Source organism: Hemitrygon akajei, chromosome 5, assembly GCF_048418815.1.
Source record: "Hemitrygon akajei chromosome 5, sHemAka1.3, whole genome shotgun sequence".
NCBI classification, from domain to species: Eukaryota; Metazoa; Chordata; class Chondrichthyes; order Myliobatiformes; family Dasyatidae; genus Hemitrygon; species Hemitrygon akajei.
The window spans coordinates 167,271,678-167,289,310 of record NC_133128.1 but is presented as its reverse complement, the minus strand read 5'-3'; the positions used below and the strand labels follow the sequence as shown (position 1 = coordinate 167,289,310).

The following is a 17,633-nucleotide window of genomic DNA, read 5'->3' as shown; positions in this document are numbered from 1 at the left end:
TGTTGGATAAAGACTAATTTTCTTTCAGTTCCCTAAACTGGAAGCTGGCTACAGGAATCAAAATAGAGTACGACTTTGTCCATGAATGACTTCAACTCATTTGGCTGGATATTCTAAACAGTCACATCCTCATTCTATTCTGCAAGAGACCTCTGACCTCAACTTAAACGTCAGCTGTATCAGGTTTCCTATTAATATTCTCATTGTGTTGAAATCATGATTCATGTAATGTTTTTTGTCTAGTTCAGTCTCCCTTGGCTGTCCTTCCTCATACTTAGTATAATCCATATATGACATCACTTCTCTATTTACAGCTCAACTAAGAACATTGCAATACAGGTTTCCAAATTAATAGAATCCCATTTCTATTACGAAGGAGAAGGACATCAGCAATACACAGTGCACATGTTGGTTTTTATTTTGCAAGGATGAGAATCTTAATCCCTAATGCAAAATTCCTGCTTAAAATTGGTTTTCAAAACAAATACAGTTGTTTATTTATATTTTAAAGCTCATTATCCACAATTATCATTTAATATGTAATTAGTATAATATGCAAAACAAATTATGTTTAAAAAATGAAATACATCATAGGCAATAAGTGTACATTTCGTATTGGCACAAATTAAAGCAGCAACTTTGGAAAAAATTTAAAAATTAGACATAATTACAAGGGAAACATTTTATCAACATCTACTAACAGGTATATTAAAAGCCTAAAAGTTCCACAGAACCTGTCTAAGAACATAAAAGGTAACTGCTTAGTGCATGGACACTCTAAAAGATTTTATAGCACCACTAAGCTTTTTTGCCAACCACCAAAATAATAGTTGACAAGAATGTAAAGCTCTAGGAGTAAGAATTCAGTTCAGTGCAATGCCTCATATTTCACTCTTATGTAATTCTCAGATCTTACTATCATTGCAGCATTCATCAATATGGCTTCTACAGTCAAAGCTGACAACGGCCTTTATTCGAATGCAAGCTGCAGAATATGCACGAACTGAAGCTGTTTCCCCGACATGGCAGATACATTTGTACCATAATTGTAGATAATATAATGCACATCAGGGGTATCAGCCTTATTTTCAAATGCACAACAGTGCACATTAATTTTTAAAAATTGCTTCAAGGTCCACTATCAATCCTCTACTTAGTACGTATACCTGGATTTGGATCCACTTCCAATATAAGATGGTGGTATAATACGTAAAACAAGTTTTAATAACCGAGCGTTGCACTAGAAAGGTGACTCTGTACTCCGAATAACCATAAAAAAGATTCATTAACTGTCATGGGAGACTGGTTCTAGAGTTTCTGGCTTCTTCTGACTAACCACTCTCATTTTTTCACGAATATGTTCTGCTGTAGAGGCTGTGTCACTTGGACTTCCAAAGTATTGTTCAGTTCTGGAAAATTAAAATATTATATATAAATTTAGATAAAGCAGAATCATTAAAATAAAATGTGAATGTAACTAGGATACCTTATGTATTTCAGACAATCCATCTTTCATTGACTAAGGGTTATTGATCAATTGCAGGGTTACAAGGATAAAGTGGGGAGTGAAGTTTAAAAAACAGCTGAGATTGAATGGTAAAGATTTGATGGGCTAAGTGTCTAATTCGGTTTTATACCCTACTGTGTTATGGTAAGGTCATATTAAGGTAGAAAAACAAGATTACCTTGACTTGAACCATGACACGATAGGGTATATGTGCAGAATTAGACATTTCACTGTGCCAACAAATTCTCCACGGTATGCACTTTGCAAGTCAGTTATCTCTAATTTAAACTGTCAAGAGTTTTATTTATTTTATCTTGTTACTTCAGTTATTTCTCTAAAATTCTTCGTATCAATTTCCATAAACCAAACTTCTTAAAACTCAGCTTCTTCTCAAGTTCAGGGAGGCGGAGCAAAGTTAAGATGGCGCTAAATGGCGACTCCTTTGCTTGCATCTTCGGAAACAGCTCTATTTCCAACTTTAATATCTTTATCTTTCCCTTTCAGGGTTCTTTTGAAGACCCTGACCTGGAGTTATACACTGACTTCGGTTCTTTGTGGGAATGGGACCCTTTCTCTGGGTTTCAGGACTGGCTGCTGTTCGGCACTCCGGCTCAGATTTGGAAGCCTAAGATCTCGGGGTTCTGGAGATGGGCAGATTGAGGGTTGGTGTCATGGCAGGACACCCATGTATCGTTGGGATAGTTGGAAAATCTATTGCTGTGGGCCCGAAAACCTGGGTCCTTGTGATCTTTAGGCACAGTGCCCAAAAAAAAGCCGCGTAACGGACTTTTAACATCATAAACCAGCGAGTTGTTTGTTATGTCTCCCCGCTTGCTGGGAAAATGGAGATACCTCCTTCTCCCTTACTAAGGAAAGAGAAAACCTGTGGGATGTCAAATGCCGGGTGAAACACAAAGTCTCTGGGGTAACTGCAAGTCTGTGTCTTTGCTATTGCTTTGCTCATACTTGAGTGCTCAGTGGTGGTGCCAATGCTTGCTTTTTTTTTGCCGGGGGGGGGGAGCTGGGAGGGTACTTTGGGGTTCTCACGTTTAACTGTCATTCATTCTTTGGGGCACTTCTCTGTCTTTGTGGATGTTTATGAAGAAAAAGTATTTCAGGATGTATACATTTCTCTGACATTAAATTGGGCTTTTGAACCTTTGAAGTTTCCTGTTCTAAACATTTCAACATTAAATTGTATATAATGAACTGCGCTTGTTATCGCACTACAAATACAATTTTGTAATAACTTCTTTAAATTACTCCATCATTATGCCAACATTATATTTGCAAAATATTTTCTATTCTCTCCAACTTGCTTTAGTTCCTAAAGTCTGGCGATTTTTCCATTTCTTCCACCTAGCATTATTGGCTGATTTCACAGCTATCTTGGTCCTGTGTTTGAGAAATTCTTCTCTAACAGGCTTAAAAAATTTAAACAAAATTTCTACGTTCACTGCTCTTCAGTAATGACCCACCGTTGATTTATTTGTTTATTTAAACTATTTCCCTCCCTTTACTACAACAAACCTTGGAACATCTTCAACATTTTAAGCTACATCTAAAAACCGTTTTTATTTAAAAAAAACTTTGATCAGAAAAATAAATACATTTACCCTGTCCTCCACAGGTTTGTGTTCAATAGATGATAAATACCACTTTAACTGAACGATTAAGCAACAAACAACATCTTACCCATCCGGGTAAATTACAGGCACTGTTAGTCGATCTAATAAAGTTTTTCCAGTTGCTTCAACTTCATCAAATTTTTCAAGAAGTTCTTTCCAGGCTTCCGTTTGCTCTTCCAATTGGGAGTTATCCTTCAGGATCTGAAAAAAAAGTTGTTAATTGCAAAGTAAGGTAGTAGTCCTCTGAGTAAACTGCAATTACTTATAATTTATAATTAAATACTGTTGACTTTGTTAGCTGAAAAATATTAAAATTTTATATTTTCTTCTTAAAAAATGGTATTTTCAAGTTTGCTTGACTGTGAAGATGTATGAGCTAGATTATATTCATAGCCAGTTCCTTAGAGAAAGTGAGTCAGCTCATCCTCATTCTATCTTTCTGATTGTCAGGCCTTGCAGCTTCATGCAAGCTATGATTGGCAGGCAAGTGGCGATCTCATGAATGTGTAAGGAGGGGGGAAGGGTCATAGACCTTCGTATGAAAGATAAGTGATGCTAGTTGTTCATCATAGATATTTACAAACTGTGGAAAATGCCTTCTGACAGAGCAGTCTATCAGTTTGTACTTCCCAAAGATTGTTTGCTGGTCACAGATGATTCTATGGAGTGGTTATAGCATTGGAGCTTCAAGAATCTCAGGACCTACACAGCTGCAAAATTACAAAACAAGAATTTCACTGGAAATAAACCCAAAGTATGGGTGAGCTCAAAATAATCTACCCCAACATGATTGATAAACCTGGTTATAGTGTATCACCAGGTTTCAATATGTCAGCTACAGTCGGCCCTCCTTATCCGCGAATTCCGCATACACGAATTCAACCAACTGCGAATTGAGAAAAACCGGAAGTGCTCTTCCAGCACTTGTTGTTCAAGCATGTACAGACGTTTTTTTTCCTGTCATTATTCCCCAAACAATGCAGTATAACAACTATTTTACATAGCATTTACATTGTATTAGGTATTATAAGTAATCTAGAGCTGATTTAAAGTATACAGGAGGATGTATGCAGGTTATCGTGGATCGGGATCAAAAAAAAAATCAGAAGTTGTCTTACTATGTAAGTCGGAACAGGTACATCCAGTATTATTTAGCATCAGTTAGTCAAACATTTGTCTTAGTATATAATATATATTTTACCTTTCTATGCATATAAAACACTAAAGAATGTATGTTTCAGCTCCGGGCTCGGCAACAGAAATTCCCGAGTTCGATCTAGTGACAGACCACTTCTGAGTGCACTCTCCATCATGCTGGGTTCATATGGAGGATCAAAAACCCAAAACCCAATAATCAAACCACTGCGTTGCTTAGTAATAATTGTAGCTTTCATCGGGGCAGAGCCTTTCTCACTTTATCCTTTAAAATTGTTCTGATCGTTGACCGACGTAGCCTAATGCTTTTCCAATGACCAATGGTGTTTCACCTTTTTCTGATCGCTTTATTATTTCCACTTTATTTTCAATCGTTATCGTGATTATTTTCATGAACAGAAACTGCGGATTTAGATCTCTGCCGCTGGGTCCTAATGTCCACCGCACTGAGACAGGTTAAATAAGGTCTGGGGTTCCACTGGGTCCTAAGATCCACCGCATTGAGACTGGTTGAATAAGGGACTCGAGCATCCACGAATTTTGGTATCCGCGAGGGGTCCCGAAACCAATCCCTCGCGGATAAGGAAGGCCGACTGTACATGCTAATGTTCAAGCACCAAGCCAATTAAAAAATATAATTAAACATATAGTACATTGCAACAATATATGCAGGGATACTGTTACGGCACTGGGTGGAAACAAAATTGAATACAGCAATTCAGTAATTGCTAATAAATATAGCAATTAGCAATGTGAAGTTGAAAGTAGTGTAGAAATTTCAATGTTAAGATCACATTTCATTTACATTGGATAAAGATTAGCTGATGCTTTGGAAAAATGTCAGATTTTCTTTTCTCTGTGCAAGTGGAAATAGTTCATTGAAGAATTTATACCGGTAATTATTGTTCAAACAAATGTTTATTGGTTCGCTCAAGTGGAGTGGGTATTTATGAGGCAAATTAGAGATGTGCTTCTCATCTTTCCATTCTCTAAAGATTGCTGATTCTCTGAAAGGACTAATGGACGCTGATAACAACAGCAATCAGTCAATTAATAGATTCCATTCACAGAAACATAATGAAGAAACTACACTTAGTTTTGTTTGCTTCAGCAAATGATTGAAACTGGAGTAATGAGATTGGACCAGCATTACCTGAATAAAAGCTTCAAAAAAATTTCATAGACACTTGGAAACAAGCACTTCCTTAAAAGCTCAAATAATACTAAAACTTCTTTTCCACACAGCATAAATTTGAATAGTCAGTGATTGTGCATGATAGCACCACCAATTCTTGTAAAGCAGAAATTTCCCCAGGTAGTTGCTAATTAGCCAATTTCAGTCTTAACATCACAATAGCTTAGAAATACAACAGACCTCATTTGCTGAGGTCAAAACAAGAAAAGAAAACCTAATCGCACAGATTGTCCATTCTTGATAATCACCTGGTGACTGTTTCTGCAAGTGCACACACAATGGCAGATGAGAACAGAATCAGCCTCAGATCTAAAGCCCACTCAGATAAGCATTCTGTTAATAATTATTGGCTAAGCTCATAAATGCTCCTACATGATTATGGCAGTCATTAAGCTAGGTTGAGAAAAATAAAATTCAGAATCACTATTGTGCATTCAGATACCCACGATAAAAAGTTAAATAAGACACAAGCCTTTTCAGCAGCTAAGTTGAATGCGTAACCCAAATTCAGTCTGTGAATCCGTTCCTCAGATGTTACTGTAAATTGTTTCCAGACTCTATTCAGTCTTGGTAGCGTCTCTCCTGAGGACCTTGTGGTGCATCGTAGAGATTGGCAGAGCACCACTGTAGCCTGCAGCAACTGTCTTCCATAATCATAGGTGCTCTACATATAGTGTATCATTAAATAAGATAGAAAACAGTATGTTACTTAAAGTACAATTAATGCTAACTTATTTTATAAAATTAGCATTAAAACAGGAACAGGCAAGTTTTGAAGTGATCACACTTAAGCTATTTAGAAATCATTAGCTTACAAGACTTCATAGAATAATTCAAGTATGCTAAATTGGCAAGAGTATCAAAGTAATCAACATCACTTATTTTGTCACCCTACCAAGGTATCTGTAAACTTATTATTCCTTATAACTCAAAGGGATGATTTCTATACACATCCAATGTATTTTCACCTATTTAAAAGAAACATTAACGTCAACTTTAATTGAAACTCAATTCTTAGCTTTCACTTTATACTGCAGCAGAAACTTGATGGTTCTGATTGACGACGTCCTACACTTGCACTTTTTATTTTGTTGCTAATCTCTCCTTGACCTCTTTGCATTGTTCAATTGTATTAAAAATGCATTTGTCTTGCAGATCCTAGTTGTGATTATAATATTTTAACTTACTTTTCCCCCTTCCACTGACTTTCTATGTTTTTTTTAAATATTTATTACAATTATGGACAATATGAAACAATTTCCTGTAACCAAAGCAAACTGGCAAAATTTAAGAGATTTCAAGTAGATAGTTAGAAAAAAAAATCAGGAGTTTTCATATAGTACTCAAAGAAACGTATAAGAGCATGTTTTATAGTAGGCAACAATGAACAGAACCCCTGCACTAAAAAGCCCTGAGCACATTATATTGTCCTTAATGAAGGGTCAAAAGTGCAATATAGATAACATATTGTGGAGTTGATTCTTCATTGGATTCAATAAAATAGAAATGAATCAAAGGCATGACCCTATGAAATAATATACACTTTTATATAATGTGGACCAAATTAATTGCTGCACAATCATGAGACAAAGGTGGGTAATTACCTTGTAATTATAAACAAACAACGCAATATAATAAAATATTACCAGAAGAATATTCCACTCTTTTAGTGGATAGACAAAAAAAAAATTACAAATAATGCACTGCCTGTAGTAAGAACCAACTACAAATCCTTTACAATGCCTCTAACATTAAAAAGTATTCCAAGGTACTTCAAAGACACAGAAGAAAGAAATGGGGAAATTTGAAGCTGCGATCAAATGTTTGCTCAAAGAAACTGGCCTTAAAGAGGATCTTAAAAGAAGGGAGTTGGAAAAATGGTGAGGTTTGTAATGGGATTCCAGAATTATAAACCCAGGCGCACAATGCAGAGTTAGAAAAATGGAGAAAGAAAACTTTCAAAACCCACCTCTTCAACCAATCTCTTGGCCACCCCTTCTAATACCTCCTCCTTTAATGGTGTCCATGTTTTTCTTAAGCCTCAATTAAGTGCCATGGGAGCTTTTTCTATGATAAAGTCACTATATAAATGAAAATTGTTTTTCTTGTGTTCATTGCTCCATTATTGACCAGTTAATTATTGCCAATGCTGTATTCAGGTAATCTTGTTTGTTTCCTATTTGAATATAAAGTAGCTAAAATAATTTGTGTATCAAATATACCTGAGCAACATCAACAAATTTTCGATGTTTTTCCAAGAGAACTTTGGCTTCCTGTGCATCGTCTCCCAGTCTAACATGTGTCTTCAGAAGGGCTTCCAAAAGCTCACTTAACCATTCAACAGCCTTTTCAAAGAGCAGATAAAAGAAACAATTTACAACTCATCTGTAATGTGGTATTATCAATTTTGACACTCAGTAAATTTACCTATCACCTCAAATTCAATGTCTTACCTGTGCAGCATCCTCTTCACATTTGAAAAGCTGTACCATCTGAAGCATTTTTAGCCTCCGTACATCCACCATATCTTCACATCTACAAGTTTCAAAATAGAAGTTACAAAAAGCCATTAACCAGATAAAGCAATTATTCTCTGAAATTTTGATCAGTTAATAAATTCCAATTTTAATGGAATTTAACTGATAAGTTTCTACAGAACAAAATCAATTATTATACACTTAACCCACAAAATAGACTTTATCATACTACAACAAATGCTAATAACAGCTTCAATTTTAGTAGATTTAACTTGAAATATTAAGACTGCAGCACATGTATAATTTATCAGCAATATTCAGTACTATTCCAATACAAACATGCAGCTCCAATTATACTGTACGTTTTACAGAATATGATATAAAAGCCAAAATTGCTGGAAACAGGCAGTATCTGTGGAAAAGAACGAGTTAATGTCATCAGAACCACTGGGGTCTCATAGCAACTGCACAATACTACACTGAATACCATGAATTGGAAACAATGCTCTCAGGGAAATGTACGGAAGAAATGTGGCAAATGTTTAGGGGATATTTGTATGGGGTTCTGCATAGATACATTCCAATGAGACAGGGAAAAGATGGTAGGGTATAGGAACCATGGTGTACAAAGGCTGTTGGAAATCGAGTCAAGAAGAAAAGAAAAGCTTACAAGAGGTTTAAAAAACCAGGTAATGATAGAGATCTAGAAGATGAAAGGGCTAGCAGAAAGGAGCTTAAGAATGAAATTCGGAGAGCCAGAAGGGGCCACGAGAAGGCCTTGGCAGCAGGATTAAGGAAAACCCCAAGGCATTCTACAAGTATGTGAAGAGCAAGAGGATAAGACGTAAGAGAATAGAATCAATTCAGTGTGACAGTGGAGAAGTGTGTATGGAACCGGAGGATAGAGCAGAGGTACTTAATGAATATTTTACTTCAGCATTCACTATGGAAAAGGATCTTGGTGATTGTAGGGATGATTTGCAGCGGACTGAAAAGCTTGAGCATGTAGATATTAAGGAAGAAGATGTGCTGGAGCTTTTGGAAAGCATCAAGTTGGATAAGTCACTGGGACCAGACGAGGTGTACCCCAGGCTACTGTGGGAAGCGACGAAGGAGATTGCTGAGCCTCTGGCGATGATCTTTACATCATTAATGAGAGCGGGACAGGTTTCGGAGGATTGGAGGGTCGTGGATGTTGTCCCCTTATTCAAGAAAGGGAGTAGGGATAGCCCAGGAAATTATAGATCAGTGAGTCTTACTTCAGTGGTTGGTAAGTTGATGGAGAAGATCCTGAGAGGCAGGATTTATGAACATTTGGAGAGGCATAATATGATTAGGAATAGTCAGCATGGCTTTGTCAAAAGCAGGTTGTGCCTTACCAGCCTGATTGAATTTTTTGAGGATGTGACTTAATACATTGATGAAGGTAGAGCCACAGATGTAGGGTACATGAATTTTAGCAAGACATTTGATAAGGTACCCCATGCAAAGCTTATTGAGAAAGTAAAGAGGCATGGGATCCAAGGGGACATTGCTTTGTGGATCCAGAACTGGCTTGCCCACAGAAGGCAAAGACTGATTGTAGATGGGTCATATTTTGCATGGAGGTCGATGACCAGTGGCGTGCCTCAGGGATCTGTTCTGGGTCCCCTACTCCTTGTGATTTTTATAAATGACCTGGATGAGGAAGTGGAAGGATGGGTTAGTAAATTTGCTGATGACACAAAGGTTGGGGGTGTTGTGGATAGTGTGGAGGGCTGTCAGAGGTTACAGTGGGACATTGATAGGATGCAAAACTGGGCTGAGAAGTGGCAGATGGAGTTCAACCCAGATTAAGTGTGAGGTGGTTCATTTTGGTAGGTCAAATATGATGGCAGCATGCAGCATTAATGGCAAGACTCTTGGCACTGTAGAGGATCAGAGGGATCTTGGGGTCTGAGTCGATAGGACACTGAAAGCTGCAACACAGGTTGACTGTGTGGTTAAGAAGGCATACGGTGCATTGGCCCTCATCACTTCATGTGGGATTGAGTTTAAGAGCCGAAAGGTAATGTTGCCGCTAACTAGGACCCTGGTCAGACCGCACTTGGAGTACTGTGCACAATTCTGGTCGCTTCACTACAGTAAGGGTATGGGAACCATAGAAAGGGTGCCGAGGAGATTTATAAGGCTGTTGCCTGGATTGGGGAGCATGCGTTATGAGAAGCACTGTCAACGTTTCAGGCCGAGACCTTCGTCCTGATGAAGGGTCTCAGCCTGAAACGTCGACAGTGCTTCTCCCTATAGATGCTGCCTGGCCTGCTGCGTTCCACCAGCATTTTGTGTGTGTTGTTTGAATTTCCAGCATCTGCAGATTTCCTCATGTATGTGTTATGAGACTAGGTTGAGTGAACTCGGCCATTTCTCCTTGGAACGACAGAGGATGAGAGGTGACCTGATAGAGGTGTACAAGATAATGAGGGGTATTGATTGTGTGGATAATCAGGGGCTTTTTCCCAGGGCTGAAATGGCTAGCACGAGAGGGCATAGTTTTAAGGTGCTTGGAAGTAGGTACAGAGGAGATGTCAGGGGTAAGATTTTTTTTTTACGCAGAGAGTGGTGAGTGTGTGGAATGGGCTGCCGGCAGCAGTGGAAACAATAGGGTCTTTTAAGAGGCTCCTGGATGGATACATGGGAGCTTAGAAAAATAGAAGGCTATGGGTAAGCCTAGGCAGTTCTAAGGTAAGGCCCATGCTCGGCACAAATTTGTGGGCTGAAGGGCCTGTATTGTGCTGTAGGTTTTCTATGTTTCTATGAATTATCCCAAGCTGGAGCATAATTACAAAGCTACTTTTACAGCTAATTCAACTTCAGATCTTATACATTTAGGCGGAAATCCAACAAATGCAGCCAGTTATTGGGTTATTGTCAATACACCTCTATAAAACCTGACCATTACATAGGATATTTTTTAAGTATTATTTTGTTCTTAACCAACATAGAGGGAGATTATAATCTGCATATGGAACAGTTAAATTATACCTTTGCTTTCGAAGCTGCATATCTTCCATTAGGCCTTGAATATGTTCTATATTATCTTTATTTTCAATGGAAACATCTTTCCCAAATGTCCAAGGAGCTTGGGAAGTCATTTGGTCCAGAAGACCTTGACCCTTTTCCTGCAAGTTCTGTAAAGCAGTATCTACAAAACAAAAACATGTAAGATTAGATTGCTTACTGTCACTACAGCATCAGGAATAAGAGTACAGCTAGAAGGAATCTACAGGAATACAGGCAGACCCCGGGTTACAGACGAGTTCCGTTCCTGAGTCCGTCTTTAAGTTGGATTTGTACGCAAGTTGGAACAAGTACATCTGGTATTATTTAGCTTCAGTTAGTCAAACACTTGTTCTAGTATATATTTTACCTTTCTATGCATATAGAACACTTAAGAAACGTATGTATTCTAATAATTAAACCACTGCGTTGCTTAGTAATAATTGTAGCTTTCATCGAGGCAGGGCTTTTCACATGCTCCATTACTCTCACTTTATCTTTTATCCTTTAAAATTGTTCCGATCGTTGACCGACTGTAACCTAAGGCTTTTCCAAAGACCGAAGTCATTTTACTTCTTTCCAAATGCTTTATTATTTCCACTTTATTTTCAATTGCGATTGCTTCCTGTCAATGGAACAGAAACACGGCGAGCAGCGGGTCCCGACTTCCACCGGCTCCCGAGGTCCGCTGGGTCCTAAGGACCACTGCACTGAATTCCCTGGGTCCTAAATTTCACCGCACTGAGACAGGCTAAATGGGACAGCGGGGGCTGTGCTGGGTTTGAGTATTTGATCTTCCACAGTATTCCGCGTGGGAATTTAAACTGGAGGTGGCAGTGTTTTTTTTAATGAAGTCGAGTTGCGAGCTCGACATCAACCCGGCACAGATGGTATGGGAGTCACTGGATCGATATCAACTCGGCGTGCTCGGGCAGGAGCGGTCTGTCTCGAGCCCGGTGCTGATCTCACGGTGCCACCAGCCGACCAGAAAAGGTGGGGGGGGGGGGGGGGGGGGGGGTGGAGGGTCAGGGTGAATCTTGCTAAGAAAAATTTAAGCCAAATACAAAGTTACACACTCAACACAGTGTCAACAACAACGACTTAAAATGGCGGATGGCGTCGCGATCCAACTTAAAATGGTGGACGGCGTTCTCCTTCCTCGGTTCGTAAGTACAAGTTGTCTGTAAGTCAGACGTTTGTAACTCGGGGACTACCTGTACTATTTTTTAAAACAAGTGATTTTTGATGCACAATTTAACTATTTTCTGTTGTAATGATCTTTTCAGATGACTGACAGTGTCAACGGTTCTACCTCCTTAACTAGGTCTTAAAGATTTCCTTTTTATTCCTCACTCAAAATTCCACTCTCAGCTTGTCAAGCTACCATCCAACATACAACACTGACTTTCCTTTACAAAGTTATTGAATGCTGTTACCTTCAAACCCTGATCAACTCGGACTACCATGAAACCTGCACTCAACAAACTATACTCAGTGGTCAATAGCTTTGAAACAAGATATCCAGAACATGAGAAAGTCAGCAGATGCTAGAAATCCGAAGCAACACACACAAAATGCTGGAGAAATTCAGCAGGTCATGCAGCATCTATGGAAATGAATAGATAGTCGATGTTTTGGGCCAAGACCCTTCTTCCGTACTGAGAAGGGGCAAGAGGAAAGAGGCTAGCTGGAGGGTGATAGGTGAAGCCAAGTGGATGGGAAAGGTCAAGGGCTGGAGAAGAAGGAATCTGATAGGAGAGGAGAATGAAGGAGCAGGGGACCCGGGGGAAGTAATAGGCAGGTGAGAAGAAGTAAAAGGTCACAGTGAGGAATAAGGGAAGGGGGGGGGGGGGGGGGGGGGGGTTTTGCTTACCGGAAGAAGAAAATCGATATTCATACCATCAGGCTGGAAGGTACACTGACGGAATATAAACGTTGCTCGCCCAAACTAAGGATGGCCTCATCTTGGCACAAGAGGAGGTCATGGACTGATATGTCAGAATGGGAATGGGAACCAGAACAGAATTAAAATGTTTGGCCTTTGGGAAGTCCTGCTTTTGGTAGATGGAGCGGAGGTGCTTGACGAACCCATCCCCTAATTTACGATGGGTCTCACCAATGTAGAGGAAGCTGCATTGGGAGTACCAGACACAATAGACAACCCCAGCAGATCTGCAGGTGAAGTGTTGCCTCACCTGGAAGGACTGCTTGGAGTCCTGAATGGAGGTGAGAGAGGTGACATGGGCAGAAGTAGCACTTAGGGCCGCCTGCCGAGATAAGTGTCGGGAGGGATGAATGGACAAGGGAATCGTGGAGGGAGCGATCCCTGCAGAAAGTGGGGGGAGGGGGGTAGGGGGAGGTGGGAAGGTAAAGATATATCTAGTGGTAGGATCCCTTTGGAGATTGCGGGTTGTGGAGGATAGTGTGTTGGATGCGGAGGCTGATGGAGTGATAGGTAAAGACAGGAGGAACCCTATCATAATGAAGGTGGTGGGAAGATAGGTTGAGAGTGTACATACACAGGAGATGAAGGTGATGTGGGTGAGGACAGCATCAATGGTGCATGGAGGGAAGGAAGGAATCCACGTTCTTTAAAGAAAGCGGACATCTCTGACGTTGTGGAATGGAAGGCTGCATCTTGGGAACAGAAAGGTCGAATATCTATTCATTTCCATAGATGCTGCATTTTGTGTGTGTAGCTTAAGATATCTTAACCAGAAGCCCTTTCTATAATTCACAATGGCTTCAACCAGGCCAAATGCAGAGTGTGTTACCAAAATACTATCAGAATGTTCCACTAGAGGCCCGGACACCCTTGACCATTGCTATACAATTATCAAAGATGCCTACCAATCCATTCCCCTCCTCACCACACTTTGGCAAATTAGACCACTAGCCTGTGTTTCTACTCTTTGCATACGAACTGAAGCTGAAACGGAAGGATCCAGTACAGAAAGCTGACTTAATGAAATTCATGGACTTCTATGCTTTGAGTCAGTTGACTGGTCCACGTTCACAGACTCAGCTGCCAGCCTAGATGAATATGTCGCTACTATCATGGACTTTATCAGCAAATGTGTTGAGGATTGTGTACCAAAGTGGGCAATCCTGGTGTTGCCAAAGCTTAAAACATGGAATAACCAGGAGACCATTCCCTACTGAAGCATTTAAATCAGGTGACCCCGACCTTAACAAGAAATCAAGATACAATCTCTATAAAGCTTTCAGCAATGCTAAGAGACAGTATCAGTCCAAAATCATCTCCCAGATCAGTTGTTAATTGTGGCAGGGCTTACATTCTATAACAGGCTACAAGACAAAGTTGTTCAGTATCGCCAACAACAGCACATCTCTTCCTGATGAGCTTACAGCATTCTCTGCACAATTTGAAGAGAAAGGAATGGTTATGTCACCACCCTCCCCACCAGCCTCCAATGCACCCGAACCAACAGTCAGAGGGGCGGTAAGATCAGTCTTCAGGAGAATAAACCCAGAAGACCATAGACCATAGGAGCAGAATTAAGCCATTTTGGCCCATCAAGTCTGTTCCACCATTTCTTCATGGCTGATCTATTTTTCCTCTCAGCCCCAATTTCCTGCCTTCTACCCAATCAGACCATAAGACATAGGAGCAGAATTAGTCCATTTGGCCACAGGACCTGCAGATTCATCAGGCCCTGATGCTGTCCCTGACTGTGTCCTTAGATCAGGGGTTCCCAACCTGGGGTTCATGGATCCCTCAGTTAATGGTAAGGCTCCGTGGCATAAAAAGGTTGGGAACCCTTACTTGAGATCCTGTGCAGATCAGCTGGCAGGGTATTTACAGACATTTCTAACCTCTCTCTGCTTCAACCGGTGGTTCCCAACTGCTTTAAAAACCTAAGAAAAACAAGCCTTAACAAATACTGTCCAATGGCATCCACCATCATTATGTTCTCTGAAAGACTGGTCATGGCATTCATTAACTCTAGCCTTCCAGCCAACCTCGATTCACTGCAATTCACCAAAACAGGTCTATGGCGGTCACCATCTCCTTGACCCTACATTCATTACTGAACCACTGGGAAAATAAAAACACCCATGTTAGATGATTCTTTATTGACCACAGCTCCACCTTCATACAATCCAAAGCAAACTCATCACCCAACTCCAAATCTTTGCCGGTGGATCCTTCAATTCCTGACCAACAGATCACAATCAGTATCACCTCTGCCATGATTGTTCTAAACACTGGTGCTCTCCAAATTCCAGGGAATGAACATCACAAATAACCTGTCCTGGCCCAACCATACAGATGCCATGACCAAAAAAGCTCAACAATACCTCTACTCCCCTAAGACGCTCAAGTAATTTGACACGTTCCCTCAGATTCTTACCAATTTTTATCAATGCACTTTAGAAAGCATCCTATCTGGATGTGTTATGGCTTAGAATGACAACTATTCTGCATGTGATCACAAGAAACTGCAGAGTTATGGACACAGCTCAGGAATGGACAGGAGGAGGAGTATAGGAAACTGATACAGGACTTTGTGATATGGTGCAACTCAAACTACCTGCGTCTCAATATCACCAAGACCAAGGAGATGGTGGTGGACTTTAGGAGATCTAGGCCTCATATGGAGCCAGTGATCATTAATGGAGAATGTGTGGAGCAGGTTAAGACCTACAAGTATCTGGGAGTACAGTTAGACGAGAAGCTAGACTGGACTGCCAACACAGATGCCTTGTGCAGGAAGGCACAGAGTCGACTGTACTTCCTTAGAAGGTTGGCGTCATTCAATGTCTGTAGTGAGATGCTGAAGATGTTCTATAGGTCAGTTGTTGAGAGCGCCCTCTTCTTTGTGGTGGCGTGTTGGGGAGGAAGCATTAAGAAGAAGGACGCCTCACGTCTTAATAAGCTGCTAAGGAAGGCGGGCTCTGTCGTGGGCAAAGTACTGGAGAGTTTAACAGCGGTAGCTGAGCGAAGGGCGCTGAGTAGGCTACGGTCAATTATGGAAAACTCTGAACATCCTCTACATAGCACCATCCAGGGGCAGAGAAGCAGTTTCAGCGACAGGTTACTATCGATGCAATGCTCCTCAGACAGGATGAAGAGGTCAATACTCCCCAATGCCATTAGGCTGTACAATTCAACCGCCAGGACTTAAGAACTTTTTAAAAGCTATTATTAATGCTTTTTGAGATAGTGATTTAGATGCATATCATATTTTTTTACTGAGTTAAGTATTGTATGTTATTAGTTTTGCTACAACAAGTGTATGGGACATTGGAAAAAAAGTTGAATTTCCCCATGGGGATGAATAAAGTATCTATCTATCTATCTATCTATCTATCTATCATCTCAGTAACCAACTTCCCAGTAATAGATTTGGCCTATACTTCTCGTTAAATTAGTTATACAACCAGCTTAATCAGACACCTCACCCACCCTGACCATTCACTCTTCTTTCTTCCATCAGGCAGGAGATGCAAAAGCCTGGAAGTACATAACACCAAGCTCAAAAACAGCTTCTACCCCATTGTCATGACTATTAAACGGTTCACTAGTACAAGATGGACTCTTGACTTTGCGATCTTCTTTGTTATGATCATGCAGTTTATTATTTACCTGCACTGCACTTCTCTGTAACTGTTCTTTATTCTGCATTGTTATTGTTTTACTCAGTTCTACCTTAATGTATTATATAATGATTTGATCTGTATGAATGTAACATAAGACAAGTTTTTAAATTCTATCTCAATCTATCTGATCTAAACCAAAAACATGACTTTTATCTAACAAAGTGTTAACAGCCTAAAAATATAACTATATTTCTCTCTCCATGATGTTACTTAACCTGCTGCAGAGTTTCAGTAATTTTCTTCCAGATTTCCAGCATTTGCAGTTTTCTTTAGCTTTTCAATTGAATCTCATCTAAAATTCTTGTTTTCATGTCACTAATCAAGTTTTCATTCTTTCAGCAGCTGCCAAATAGCTTCAACCAGTTTTATGAATGACGTTGGCCATTGAAGGGGTCTGGCAGTGGCTGCACCAAGTGTTGATATACCAACTGGATTCTATGATTTCCCTCTTCACCTCCAATTGAACTTGAAGGAAACTCAGTAGTAACAAGCTTAATATTTAGTGACCCCCATTGACTTTGCTACCACTGGCTGGGAAGAAACATGAACCAGCAGCTTCATCCACATTTAAAACATAGTGATAGTAAAACAGTTTAAATGTGGGTGATTTAACTAAATGATTGGTTAAAATGGCTCAATATATTACGATTTACTGAGCATTTATGGTATTTGAACTGATTTTATGAAATTATAATACACCTTTCTCCCACTTACCAACACTCTTTAATTTTTCTTCCAAGAGTTTCAAAGTTTGCTGAATGGCAGTTCCATCAGCTGGTGCTACATCAGCACAAAGCATTCCAAGTAACCCATCGAGCTGCTGGGACAACTGTGAAAGATCCATTAATACAACTTAAATTTCAAGGCTGCAGATATTTTGCACAATATTCATTCATTTGAAACAATAAAAATGAACATTTAAAAATAATTTTTAAAATAAATTCAATACAAATGCATCATCTTTGTGGTGAACTACATATACCTGCCTGGACACGGCCCCCCACTGACTG

The 17,633-nt window shown here is 39.8% G+C and overlaps 1 protein-coding gene across 4 annotated transcripts in view; it reads right to left on the bottom strand.

Moving 5' to 3' along the window:
• Nucleotides 1-395: 395 nt before the first annotated feature.
• The window catches only part of sestd1 (SEC14 and spectrin domains 1), a 128,313-nt gene continuing 111,075 nt past the window's right edge, over nt 396-17,633 (bottom strand). For 3 of the 4 annotated variants that reach the window (XM_073047108.1, XM_073047107.1, XM_073047109.1), the window contains exons 13-19: nt 17,338-17,452; nt 10,984-11,143; nt 7,939-8,020; nt 7,708-7,830; nt 5,958-6,149; nt 3,203-3,336; nt 396-1,409 (exon numbers count right to left, since the gene is read on the bottom strand). In XM_073047108.1, coding sequence (XP_072903209.1) covers nt 1,286-1,409; nt 3,203-3,336; nt 5,958-6,149; nt 7,708-7,830; nt 7,939-8,020; nt 10,984-11,143; nt 17,338-17,452 — 930 coding nt within the window. In that variant the 3' untranslated portion in view covers nt 396-1,285. Of the gene's footprint in view, nt 1,410-3,202; nt 3,337-5,931; nt 6,150-7,707; nt 7,831-7,938; nt 8,021-10,983; nt 11,144-17,337; nt 17,453-17,633 lie in introns of those variants that run through there. The other variant, XM_073047110.1, reaches the window with a different exon arrangement.